The sequence below is a fragment of the Gopherus flavomarginatus genome, chromosome 6 (genome assembly GCF_025201925.1).
Source record: "Gopherus flavomarginatus isolate rGopFla2 chromosome 6, rGopFla2.mat.asm, whole genome shotgun sequence".
NCBI lineage: Eukaryota > Metazoa > Chordata > Testudines > Testudinidae > Gopherus > Gopherus flavomarginatus.
In genome coordinates this window covers 4,614,800-4,627,202 of record NC_066622.1, presented here as the reverse complement: position 1 = coordinate 4,627,202, position 12,403 = coordinate 4,614,800, and the positions used below count along the sequence as shown (strand labels likewise).

At 44.3% G+C, this 12,403-nt stretch overlaps 1 protein-coding gene across 2 annotated transcripts in view; it reads right to left on the bottom strand.

Annotated features, from left to right (window-relative positions):
• Positions 1 to 12,403, bottom strand: part of PTPRG (protein tyrosine phosphatase receptor type G) — a 597,139-nt gene that overhangs the window by 48,562 nt on the left and 536,174 nt on the right. For both annotated transcript variants that reach the window (XM_050957273.1, XM_050957274.1), the window contains exon 14: positions 7,548 to 7,639. In XM_050957273.1, coding sequence (XP_050813230.1) covers positions 7,548 to 7,639 — 92 coding nt within the window. The remainder of the gene's footprint in view (positions 1 to 7,547; positions 7,640 to 12,403) is intronic.

Genomic DNA, 12,403 nt, shown 5'->3' with positions numbered 1-12,403 from the left:
CTAGAACTGAACGGCCTCCTGGGAAGGAGGTGATAAGCAAGTGCCTTTCAGTTTGTTATATAATGCATCACTGATGTGTTGTCTATCTGGATTTGCACCATGGAGTTCCGCAGAACAGTTAGGAACCCTGTGCAGGCTAGTCTGAAGGCTTTCAGCACCAGGATGACCTGAAATCACATCCTTGTATTTGCAGGTGGAAGGAGGCAAGGTGGCTTTTGAACGTAGTGCAAACTTGACTGGATCTGATACGTCTCACAATCATATTGTCAAATTTGCTGGTGGACTGTGGAACCAGGGTGCGCTGTGAAGTAGGAGGTAGACTGGCATCTTCTGCCATACCTCAGTCTTTTCTTGGTCTAGTAGTCAGGATGCTTGCATTGGGAGGACGGAATCCACAGCTTTGACTGGGGCTAGGGCCAGGATGGTTTGTGGTCAGGTGGCTTCAGAATCTTTAAACATGTGCTGAGCACTCTCTGTCTACTTGCTGAAGAGCTCCATACCCTAGACCAATAGATCCTCAATTGTGGCCTATACCCAATGTCTGGCACCATAAGGTTCTGTGGATTGTCACTGTGGTGGCCACAGCTCTTGCCCTGGTGTCGGAGGCATCCACTGCAGTGCTCTCTTGGCCACCTGATGACTTTCCTTTATTATGTCTCTGATTCTATGCTCAGCACAATCTCTGTTGGTGCCAAACTTTGCTGGATGACACTGGCTTGTCCACTGACAGGATCTTGGACCGTGTCTTCTCACAGGCTGATGGCACCTTCAAAGGTTGTTCAAGAAGATGTAATTTAAGCCTTACATCTTATGACTTACACAGCAAAGGCTCTCCAAGCATCTGCTAGGAATGTGCAGTTCCCCTCAACAGAAGAGGCACCCGCTATGTCTATCTTTTAAGAGGATCAGTCATCAGAGGATGGGCAGGGTCTGAAGACATCATGTTAGGGAGCCTTGGTACAGAGAGAGTTTGTTTGGGGTGAGAGTTCTAGCCATCAGTCAAAATGGGCTGATATGGTCACAGCAACTGCAGATGAAGGTCATCAAGGGAGTTATGAAGAAATTCAGAAGGTTTAGCTGAAGCTCACAATGAGCAGGTTGGACACTCGCCAGATTCCATCTCACTGTCATGGGTGGGAAGATTACTGCTCTGCCCTCACACAGGGAGAAACAAGGCGGCACAGGGCACATGCACAGCCCTGACAGACCCTGCTACTCTGGTCTCATGTACCTCCGGTGGGGTTCACACTGATAAATACTTGAAGAAGCAGCACATTTACATCACAACCATATCTACTAATGACTTGTGAATCGATTACGTTATTCAGGAACTCTATCATCCATATCATCTGATGCAATCAAAAGCAAAGAATTAACCAGAAAACATCTAATATCAATATAGTCTGAGGCCTGAGAACATGGATGTTACCACTAATGGATTTCTTAAACCCTACCACATAAATTCAACTTGGGATACAGTGACTGGCATCCCAACTGAGACATTTCTACTCAGACCAGAAACTTTGAAGAACATCTGGCTTAATACATTCAGATTAACTAAAAGGCTCAGTGAGCCAGTCATTATGGTAATTTGGACTATGGTAAAATTGGTCAGGGCAGTTATAGTCTCTTAAATTTGGCCATAGAGCCAAACATGCATTCTACTAATCCTTCAGGTGTTTCTGTTCTGATCTTAGAAACTAAAGGCTTGATCCTAGGTGCCACTGAGGCCAATGACAAAATTCCCATTTCCAGGATAGGAATTCTTAAACTCCTGGGGCCTCATCAGGAGATCACTGAAGTCAATAGAAGCCCCAGAGGAACAGTGCACTACACAGGGGGAGAAAAAGCTATGAAATACTTGATCAAGGAGGAAAAGTATGTGGTAGAAATGGAAGAAGTGCCTACCATATAGCTCCACCATTACACCAATGACACCCTTGCTTTGTTTACTGGCTCAGATCTTGTGACAAGAGTAAAATGGGAACTGGCTGGGAGCCTGCCTTTTGACTACAGAAGTGTTATTCCAGAGCAGGTTTTGCATGGTTTGCAGTCATGACTACGAATTCTAGGCAAAACTTGTCTATAGAGGATTAGCTGTTCCTGTTAGTTGCTGGGCCATACAAAGAGAGGACAAGCACAGAAATGCCATCAACAACTTGCAGCAGATGCCGACCCATGTGGAAAATGGGAAAAGGAATGGAACAGGAAACATTTACCATGAGGTCTTGCCATGACTAGATGTTTATAACAAAGAGAGCCATGGAAAGATGACATGATCCAAAATTCACTGATTGAGGAAAGGATGACAGAGAAGTTGGAAAAAAAATTAGCAAGGTGGCAGGTGTGTTTAAGAAATCTGCCATTCAATTATAGGTACATTACACTCCTGGGGGCATGATCCTAAATCAGACTCATGCTGAGTTTAGATTTACACATCACTTGTAATAGCCAGAGGGTGAGTCAGTTAATGATCTCTCCTTTGTCCTATGTTTCTCTAGATCAAGCAGTACAGATAATTATGAATTATGAAACGGGCTTTATGTCTCAGGACAAAATTTGCATAGATAAGAAAGCATGCCTATGGGTTAGGTGGCTTCATGCTCAATAATTAAGTAAATTTCGGCAGAGGGAAGTGAGGCAGAAAATGGGTAAGCTCACTCCTCTGTTAGATGATTTTTCTACTTGTGGACCTGCAAAGCTCAATTTTTATGGTAGAAGCTACTGAAGGTATATTAAGAGGTTGCCAGTGATTTTAGAGTTCTGAGAACAGAGGAAACAGTCAGTCTTGGCAAAGCTGTTACACATTTTCAAACACATTGAGCTAAATTGCCTTCAGTTGAGCACTGTATGTGCAGTTGAGAGTGGAATTTGGTCCACTAAATCTAAGAAAGAGATGCAGAGCTCCATGGATATAGTTAAATATCTTTAAAAGGTATTGCCTTGGGTATCAAAAGCTAATAAGATTACTTTGAAGAACTTGCTTTCGTGAAAATGCCACTTATATTTTACTTCCAGGATCAATATGGCAAGTAAGATTTTCTCACACTCTCTGGCAGTTTCCAGCAGAAAAAGTTCAAAAGCAACATCTTTTCATCTGAATTATGGGTGAATCAAAGGAGGATTTTGCTGTTCAACCTTTTTAAACCATTTCAGTGGGATGGCTTTATGGGAGCTCTACGTGATATCAGAAGAGAAATGGCCCCTGTTAGCAAGTAGACTGGGGGAGTCGGGAGCAGGTCTTTTCTATTCCTGTGGAAGTGTTTAGACGAGGTCTGGACCATCCAAATGGACTAAGTAGCCATTTTCATGCTACATATCTATTTTCCGGCTGGAGGAAACAGAGTCTAGTGGTTAGTGCACAGGGTTTAGCATTCCTAAACTATAGTCCCAGCTCAGCCATTGACTTGCAATGCCACATTAGACCAGTACTTCTCAAACATTTGTACCAGTGACCACTTTCATATAGCTAGCCTCTGAGTGTGACCCCCCCTTATAAATTAAAAACATTTTTTTATATTTAACACCATTAGAAATGCTGGATGCAAAGTGGTGTTTGGGGTGTAGGCGGACAGCTCACGACCCCCCATGTAATAACCTTGTGACCCCCTGAGGGGTCCCGACCCACAGTTTGAGAACCCTTGCATTAGACAGATCACTTATGGCCAGATTTTCAATTATTTAGGCACCTGTCTGCATCTTCATTTGCCTAAGTATCTCTTAAAATCTGGCCCGTAACCACTATGTGCCTCAGTTTACCCATCTGTAAAATAGGAGTACTGCCCTCTTCTTCACTGAGGTGTTGCGAGGATTAATTAATTCACGGGCACAGAGTGCTTTAAGATCCTCAGGTGGAAACCACTATATAAAGCGCAAGTTATTAATATTATTATACCTAGTACACCTGTGGGTTGAACATATTCGCTGAGATCTCCCCCGCACATCAGCGGAGATACCATTCCTCACCAAAGCAGCAAGCTCTCTTTATATGAATGTATTTGATGAAGAAAAGCATTGGCAGATTGGGATGGACATAGAGATTAAAATCCACCACAAATCAAGTGTTGAGGCATCTCGCCTCTTTGAGGCTTTAATGGAGCTCAAGTATCTTTCCAGAACTGCATTTTTTTTTAAAAGGGCCATCCCAGCTGGCGAAGGAAGGGGTTGGTTTTTGGTGCGTCAGGATGTCAGCCTTCGTGCCCCTCAGTGAGGATCAAGCTGGTCCCAAGCAGTCTAATGAGGGCATAGTCCATATACGGAGATGGCGGCATTAATTAGTATTATTATTTGTATTACCATCATGCCCAGGAGCCCCAGTCATGAGCCAAGACCCCACTGTTCAAGTCTGAGCAATATCTAACTATACATGGGGGGTAGGGGGGGCGAGGGATAGCTCAGTGGTTTGAGCATTGGCCTGCTAAACCCAGGGTTGTGAGTTCAATCCTTGAGGGGGCCACATGGGGATCTGGGGCAAAATCAGTACTTGGTCCTGCTAGTGAAGGCAGGGGGCTGGATTTGTTGACCTTTCAGGGGCCTTTCTAGTTCAATGAGATAGGTATGCTAGGCCTCCTTTTCCTCATCACCCTGCACCCAACTCTCAATCATCCCAGATTCCGACCCCTCCCTGCTCAGCCCGACCATCACCTCAAAATTATTCTGACCACCTGATGCCCCTGCAAAGCCCCACTGGCCCTCCATATCCCAGCTCACTCTCCGTGCCTTTCACACCCACCAATACTCCCATCCCACAGTGATGCTGCCTGGTGCACCAAGGAGCCAAGAAAGCAGTGCCAAGCCCCTCCTGTCGTCTTGCCTGCCCCTAGCTCCCCATCTCCTGCATGTACCCAGCTTCCCCTTCGCCACATATCCCCTCACAGCCTTATTCAACTCTCCCCTTGTGCCGCCCCGGATTTCCATCTCCTCCACATCAGCTTGGCTGCCCAGCCAGTCTCAGGGACTCTGCTGAGCAAAGCCAGTAAAAGAGGAGACAGGTTAGAAACACTCCAGAACAGAACTAGCCAGCAGAAGTGAACAGTCCCAGGGCTTTTCCTAGCAGAGAACTAGTACTGAATGAGAGGAACATGTCTCTTTCTCTTCAACCGGGGATTCAGAATCTGTAGTGTCTCTGGGCCAGTATGTAAATGTCTCTGTGTCTGGAGCTTGTCAGGATTCTGGTTCTTTACCCAGGGGATCCCTAAAGAACAGGGGAGAATTTCAACAAGGTCTTATCTTCAAATGTTTCCTCGACCACAGTTATTAAATATTAGCCCATAAAAATAGTAGAGAAAATTCCACTCTCTCAGGTACTTAGAATTGGAAAAGGTACAGAGAAGGGCAGCAAAAAATTATTAGGAACACGGAACAGCGTCAGCATGAGGACAGATTAAAAAAACTGGGACTGTTCAGCCTAGAAAAGTGACAACTAAGGGGGGGATATGATAGAGCTCTATAAAATCATGAATGGAGTAGAGAAAGTGAATAAGGAAATGTTATTTAATCCATCACGTAACACAAAAACCAAGGGTCAGCCAAAGAAATTAATAGACAGAATGTTTAAAACAAACATAAGGAAGTAGTTCTTCACACTAGGTAACGTCAACCCGTGAAACTCATTGCCAGGGGATGTTGTGAAAGCCAAAACTACAATGGGGTTTAAAAAATAATTAGATAAGTTCCTGGTGGATAGGTCTATCAATGGCTATTAGCCAAGATGGTCAGGGATACAGCCTCTTGCTCTGGGTGTCCCTAAACCTCTGACTGCCAGAAGCTGGGACTGGATGACTGGGAATGGATCACTCAACAGATTGCCCTGTAGCGGTCATTCCCTCTGAAGCACCTGGCACTGGCCACTGTCAGAAGACAGGATACTGAGCTAGATGGACCTTTGTCTAATCCAGTCTGGCTGTTCTGATGTACTTATATATCCCCCATTATCTCAGCCCCACAATCTTTAATATATTTATCCGCACAACATGCCTGTGAGGCAGGACAATGCTATTATCCCCATTAGAGAGGCTTCTGATGCTTTCCCCTTTCTAGTGAGTGTATTTCTCCAGTGTCTTTTGTCCTAGTGCGCTACAGGCATTTTTGAAAGTTTTAAAAGCAGCAAAGAGTCCTGTGGCACCTTATAGACTAACAGACGTTTTGGAGCATGAGCTTTCCTGGGTGACGAAGTGGGTATTCACCCACGAAAGCTCATGCTCCAAAACGTCTGTTAGTCTATAAGGTGCCACAGGATTCTTTGCTGCTTCTACAGATCCAGACTAACACGGCTACCCCTCTGATACTTGAAAGTTTTAGTTAAGATTAATGTAATAGCTGCAGTTGGAATCCTAGAGCTGCCAAACCATGACAAAAAATGAGAAGAAAACAAAGGAAAGATATGTCGTCATGTCACAACAAATAGATAATCCTTTGTGAAACTAATGTCACTGTAACATGTTGTATATTTTAGTTCTGTAAATGAGAGTGAATAATACCAAACAAGGTAGCAACCGCAAAGTCCATTCCAACATCATGAAACTTTTAAGCTTCCTTGTCGTCGTCACTGAAGGGGTAAAGAATTCAGTGCGATCGATGATACCTGGAAATATCCCATGAAAATGACCTGGAGCCAATATCTGCTCTCACCTCCACTTCAGTGTAACTGGGAGAAGAATTTGGCCTTTGGTATCTTGAATATTACAACTATAACAAATGGCTGTGAATGATACTTTTGGTGCTTTACTTATACGCAATTCCTCTCTCTCAGGGGGCAAGTGGGGCAATTTGCCCCAGGCCCTGGGCCCCGCAGCGGCCCTCACGAGAGTTTTTCGGGGCCCCTGGAGCGGGGTCCTTCACTCGCTCAGGGGCCCCGGAAAACTCTCTCGGGGTCCAGGTCCCCAGAGCTTCTTCTGCTCCGGGTCTTTGGCGGCAATTAAGCGGCAGGGGGTCCTTCCGCACCTCCGAAGTGCCCCGAAGACGGGCGGTGGGGGGTTTTCCGCCCTGGGACCCACCGCTGAAGTGCCAGGTCTTTGGCGACAATTCGGCGGCAGGGGCCCCTCGCCGCTGAAGACCCCAGGCCCCCTGAATCCTCTGGGCAGCCCTGCTCTCCTTTCCGATATAACAGTGAAAGCCAAATCTGCACCTGGCGTAAATGAGAGCAATCCTACCACCCTGAGCTGAAGCCAATGGAGTTGCTTATGCCAGATTCCGTAATTGACCCTGAATCTGTATTCAGTTCTAGACTGGATGTCCTGCACTTCTATTTTTAAAAGACATCACTTCTGTTTTTGACATTTAAAAAAGTTATTCTGGAACTTTTAGTTGAAACCATTTGGGTGAATTGTCTGATGAATGCACAATATTTTCATGGTGAGAGTCAAATTGCAAAGCAAGTTAATTTTCATGAAACAGCATGGACACTGCAAACCTCTGTAAAGACTTAAAAGGAAAATTGTAATCTTGTCACAAACACAACTCTATTGCATACACATAATTAAACTAGAACCTGTCCATAAAAAGTGTGACTTCATTCAGTAATTAACAGGAGGCTAGGCTTGCCTTACCTGGGATAGGTATAATGGGAATACTCTCATTAGGGACCACTCGAGGCGAGCTGCTGTCCTCCACGTAGAAATGAGCCGTCTGAAAACACTTTCTGTTAAAGGAACAGAATAAGTTAAGTGCTATGAAAAATACCAGATAGAAATGCAGTGAAAAACTTTTGCACATGTTCTGCCTTTCCATTTCTAGTTACATACTGTCAGATGTTACAGCTTTAAATGCTCGTTAGAGAAAACACATGTAAGCTGTAAGTAACTATATTTATGCTTTCAGTATGACTTTAATTCACTGATACCTAACATACACACCTTCATTTAGGAGCATAGTACTGCTATGTATCAGTTCACATTAAATTAAGCGCCAAAAGTTTTACTATTTGAAATATTCTAGATTTCAAATACACAATTCAGCAAGAAACATACACAGTGCTATGGATCACACACAGTCCTATGGATCAGTTCTCAAATCAAAACTAAAGCAAGATGTTCAAGGGAATATGCACCTACTGTAAAACTTTATGCTGCGTGTTACCCCACTGCTGTTATGAAAGTTACAGTTTCAACAGTAACAAACTTTATTTCTGTAAGCCCTAAACCTGTAAAATCCTCTTCATAACTTCCAGCTAACACTGAATCACAGATGCTGCTATAGAAAATCCAATAGATGCTTAGCTTGGGCAGCAGAAGCAGTTTCTGAAAAGGCCCAAGACGACAAGTCAAATGCAGAAACCATGCTAGAAGCCCTGCAAGGAGCCCTTAAATCCACCTAGCTGTTTTTACCTGTATTTAATGCAAAGTAGAGAGCACAAGCTGGTCATCATAGGGAAGGCACTGAGCAGATGAGAATCAAGAGATGTAAGAAGCTTCTGCATGGTAACTGAGGCAGGGTTTTCCAACATCCGCGTCACTGCTCATTGCTGACTTAATGAGCTGCTTGAGGCTGGAACTGAATATTTAATGAGCCTTGCTCAGTGTGAGCAGCTATTGTGAGGAGAGAAGGGTCTGCTCTCATCTGTCAGGGGCTCTTAACAATAGCCAAGATCCCTCTTACTGCAGCTCTGAACCAACCGCTCCTCAACACCTGTATGGAGTTGGAACACAGCCCTGATTAACTGCCCCTTTATGGGAATTGTTGTTTCTCCTGCTGAAAGATATTTGCATGTAATAGCTTGTAACTTTCTGCCTGGTCCTATGCTTTTCTCTAATTCTGGACATTGTGTTCTGCATAGAAAGCCCACTCTCTATAGCCTGTTCTGCTGACATTGTCAAACTAATTTATGCTTCCATTGTTTCATCACAGATGCAAACCAGAGTGCTAAGGAGTCACTGAAAAAATCCAAGAATGCTTTAAGGCAAAATGGGTCTCGAAAAGAACCTAAGATCCCTATAGGCCTATGTTTGCACAGCAGCACAATACTAGCTATGGCACTTTGTAAATAATAAAAGTATATGACAAGTAAGCTCACATGTGCTATTGAACATGCAGCCAGAAAAGATCACATTTCACAGCATGGAATGGCTTTCTTCAAGTGGGTTCTTTTTTTTCCCAGGGAGAGCGTCTTGTACCATATTAGAGTTATTTATATGGTAAGCATACTTTGCTACGGAACCGTAGGGTGAAACCATACACAAGACTCCATATTGCGTGACATTTTAAGGAATTAGTTCATTTCCCTCCTCTCCTCCTCAACTCTGCTGTTTTTTTTGTTTTTTTTTTTAAAGCAAAAAGGGAATTCCTTTATTTTTTGGCAGCCTTTTCTTTGGACAATGCGCACCCTTGGGAGCAGTATAAATCAGTCACACACAAGGGGAGAAAGTATGAATATGAAACAGGCAAAATGTTCACGGTTTTGATGCATTCAGGACTTTTTTCCCTTGAGTAAATTCTACAGAAAATCCATGGAGAGGTCTCTTGGTAATTAAGGCCTTAAGAATACATACAATTTTCGACATAGCAGTTTAATAAAGATAGGCTTTTTTATTTATTGATCCCAGGGGTTTTTTGAGGGGGCGGGAGTTGGACTTACGATATGTATGAAATGGTATTCTTTTTTATTCATTTATTTATTCTCTTCTCTCATATGCAAAAAACAAACAAAAACCCCATTGCTTTGTGTTTTTATATCTCCCCAAGAGAATCATTTAATAAAAATATGAAATTGCTTAATTCTATAGCATAATTACATTGTGTGATGTGCATAATGCACATATGTAGTAATATACTAAATATGCAGTAGCATCTCAGTACTGTGTAATATAGACAGGTATTAGTAATAATATATTAATCATATAGTAGAGTTCGCTGCTGTAATTTATGCAACTGACAAATCCATATTTCTCTTTCCTGGATGGCTATTTATAGCTGTCATTGAAAACATCATTATGTCACAAATACAAATATATCAGACTACAATGCAGTGTGTGCGTGTGGGTGTAACAATAGGCATGGTATTATACATACATAATGTACCTATTGCTTATTACAGCACTTCCTGGTAGCAAACACCGACACTGAAGTTAACGGTTGGCTTCCTTTGTAATCCCCTTTTCACACGCTCATAACTTTCTAAAAGACTCCTTTTCAGTTTTATCTTTTTAAATGTAGGGTTTGTCTACACTTGAAACACGACAGCTGCACTACTGCAGTGCTTCAGTATAGACACTTCCTATGCTGACGGGACGGGTTCTCCTGCTGATGTAGGTACTGCACCTCCCTGAGAGGCGGTAGCTAGGCGATGGAAGAATTCTTCTGTCAAACTAGTGCTGTCTACACCAGGGGTTAGGTCGGCTTAACTGCGTCACTCAGGAGAGTGGATTTTTCACACTCTGAGCAATATAGCTGGGTCAACCCAATTTTTTTTTTGCCATAGACAAGGCCTTAGTCTCAGCTAATTTTGTGAGACGGGAAGTTTGATTAAAGTCTATTCACCCATTTCAGGTTGGTAAAGGTGATACAAATACACCTTTTCCTCTGCAAGGAGGCTTTTAGTGACACAGTAACTCCAAAGCTGAAACTTTACAGATGGTTAGTCCTCAATGAGGCTATTCTCCTGATTGATCTGTCAAAAAATCCCATACAAAACAAATGAATAATTTTTAAAGAATGAGTTTTACAAACTCACAATATGAACTTTCCATAAAGATCAGGTTATTAGGCCAGTTCCTTGGCTTCTCTTCAGTCTCCTTTGTGGGGATCCAGCATGGGGCTGATAGCTATCTTAGTGCAGTCACTTATCCCTCCCCCACAGTACAGAGGGCATTCTGTGGTCACTTGTGGGTGGAATGGGGCAGGACACGCTATGTTCCAGTGATTGTGCCCAGAGGAGCAGCCGTTTGGGCGATGTTCCCTCTAATTTTTCATATCCATGTGCGGAATGAATTTTGTTACGTGCACCAATCTGAGGTGATCAGTGGCGGTGCGAGGGGTTCAGAGTGTAGGATGGGGCTCAGGGCTGGGATAGAGGGTTGGGATGAGGGTTCTGGCTGGGGGTGCAGGCTGTAGGGTGGGCCTGGGGATGAGGAGTTTGGGGTGCAGGCTGCCCAGGGCTGCGGCGGGGAGAGAGGACTCCCTCTCCCACAGCAGCAGCTCCAGGGCTGGGGGAGAGGCGCCTCTCCCCAGCCACAGCAGCTCCAGGGCTGGGAGGGAGAGACATTTCTCCTCGCCGAGCCACAGCCGGGTGAGTCGCCACAGCCCCGCATGCCCCAAGCTCCTCCATCACCACCTCCCACCTCACCCCATGTCCCCAAGCGCAGTGTGAATGCTTACACAGCCCTTGGTGGTCTCCTGTGCGGCCACACAAGAGTGCACCTTAGAGGGAACGTAGCGTTTGGGGACCATTATCTATTGGTGAAAGTTAGAGCAGCCTCTACAATAAGAGAGAATCCCTTCCCCAAACAGTCCAAGGGTATGAACTGAGCGAAGGGGGTCACATGACTCACTCACACAACAGGTCAGAGTGAGGCACAGCACCCAGAGCTCCGGAATCTCAGTCCAAAGTCCTTGCCACACTGTTTGCAGGGTCGGGACCGAGAATTGTCAGCGGAATGTTACACTACTTGTAGATTTGCTAGGGAAACCGAAAGTGTGACCAATACACAAGGTTTACACCAGACTTTTCCTGACAGCTAGAAGCAGCGTTTTGTGAATTAGCAATTGAGCTTTGGCAATGGCATAAATTATTGCTATAAGCTTTACTGTAACACTAGTTCCAAATGACAGAAGTGATTCTACAGCAGTGATTTAAAGTAAAGCAAATCATCTTAATTTTAATTCCACAAAATTCCAGGCAGCTCGCATGCTAGCTGCAAAGTCCCCAGGACTCTGTTGCCTTTGAAACAAAATCAGTGTGCAGTGAAGCAGACTCCTCCCCCAAGCCCCATATGCTTTTTTGAGCTGCTTTTCCCCGGGGCACAATAACCAGAGATCAGACACATAATTGTCACATATGGGGCAAAGATGCAGAAAGTCGTACTCTGTGAGACCAACACAGAACGGTGGGAGTGTTTGCCACTCTAAGATTATGTTTTTGGAAAGTTTTTTCCCCTCCTAATATCCTTAGAGGCCGATTTTGTTCAACATCTTCATTAATGATCTGGAGGATGGTATGGACTGCACCCTCAGCAAGTTCGCGGATGACACTAAGCTGCAAGGAAGGTATAGGATACAGAGGGACCTAGACAAATTGAAGGACTGGGCCAAAAGAAACGTGATGAGGTTCAACAAGGACAAGTGCAGAGTCCTGAACTTAGGATGGAAGAATCCCAGCACTGCTACAGATAGGGGGTTTGGGCTTCAGCTGGGGGTGTGGGCTCTGGGCTGGGGCTGAGGATGAGGGGTTTGGTGTGCAGGAGGGGCTCTG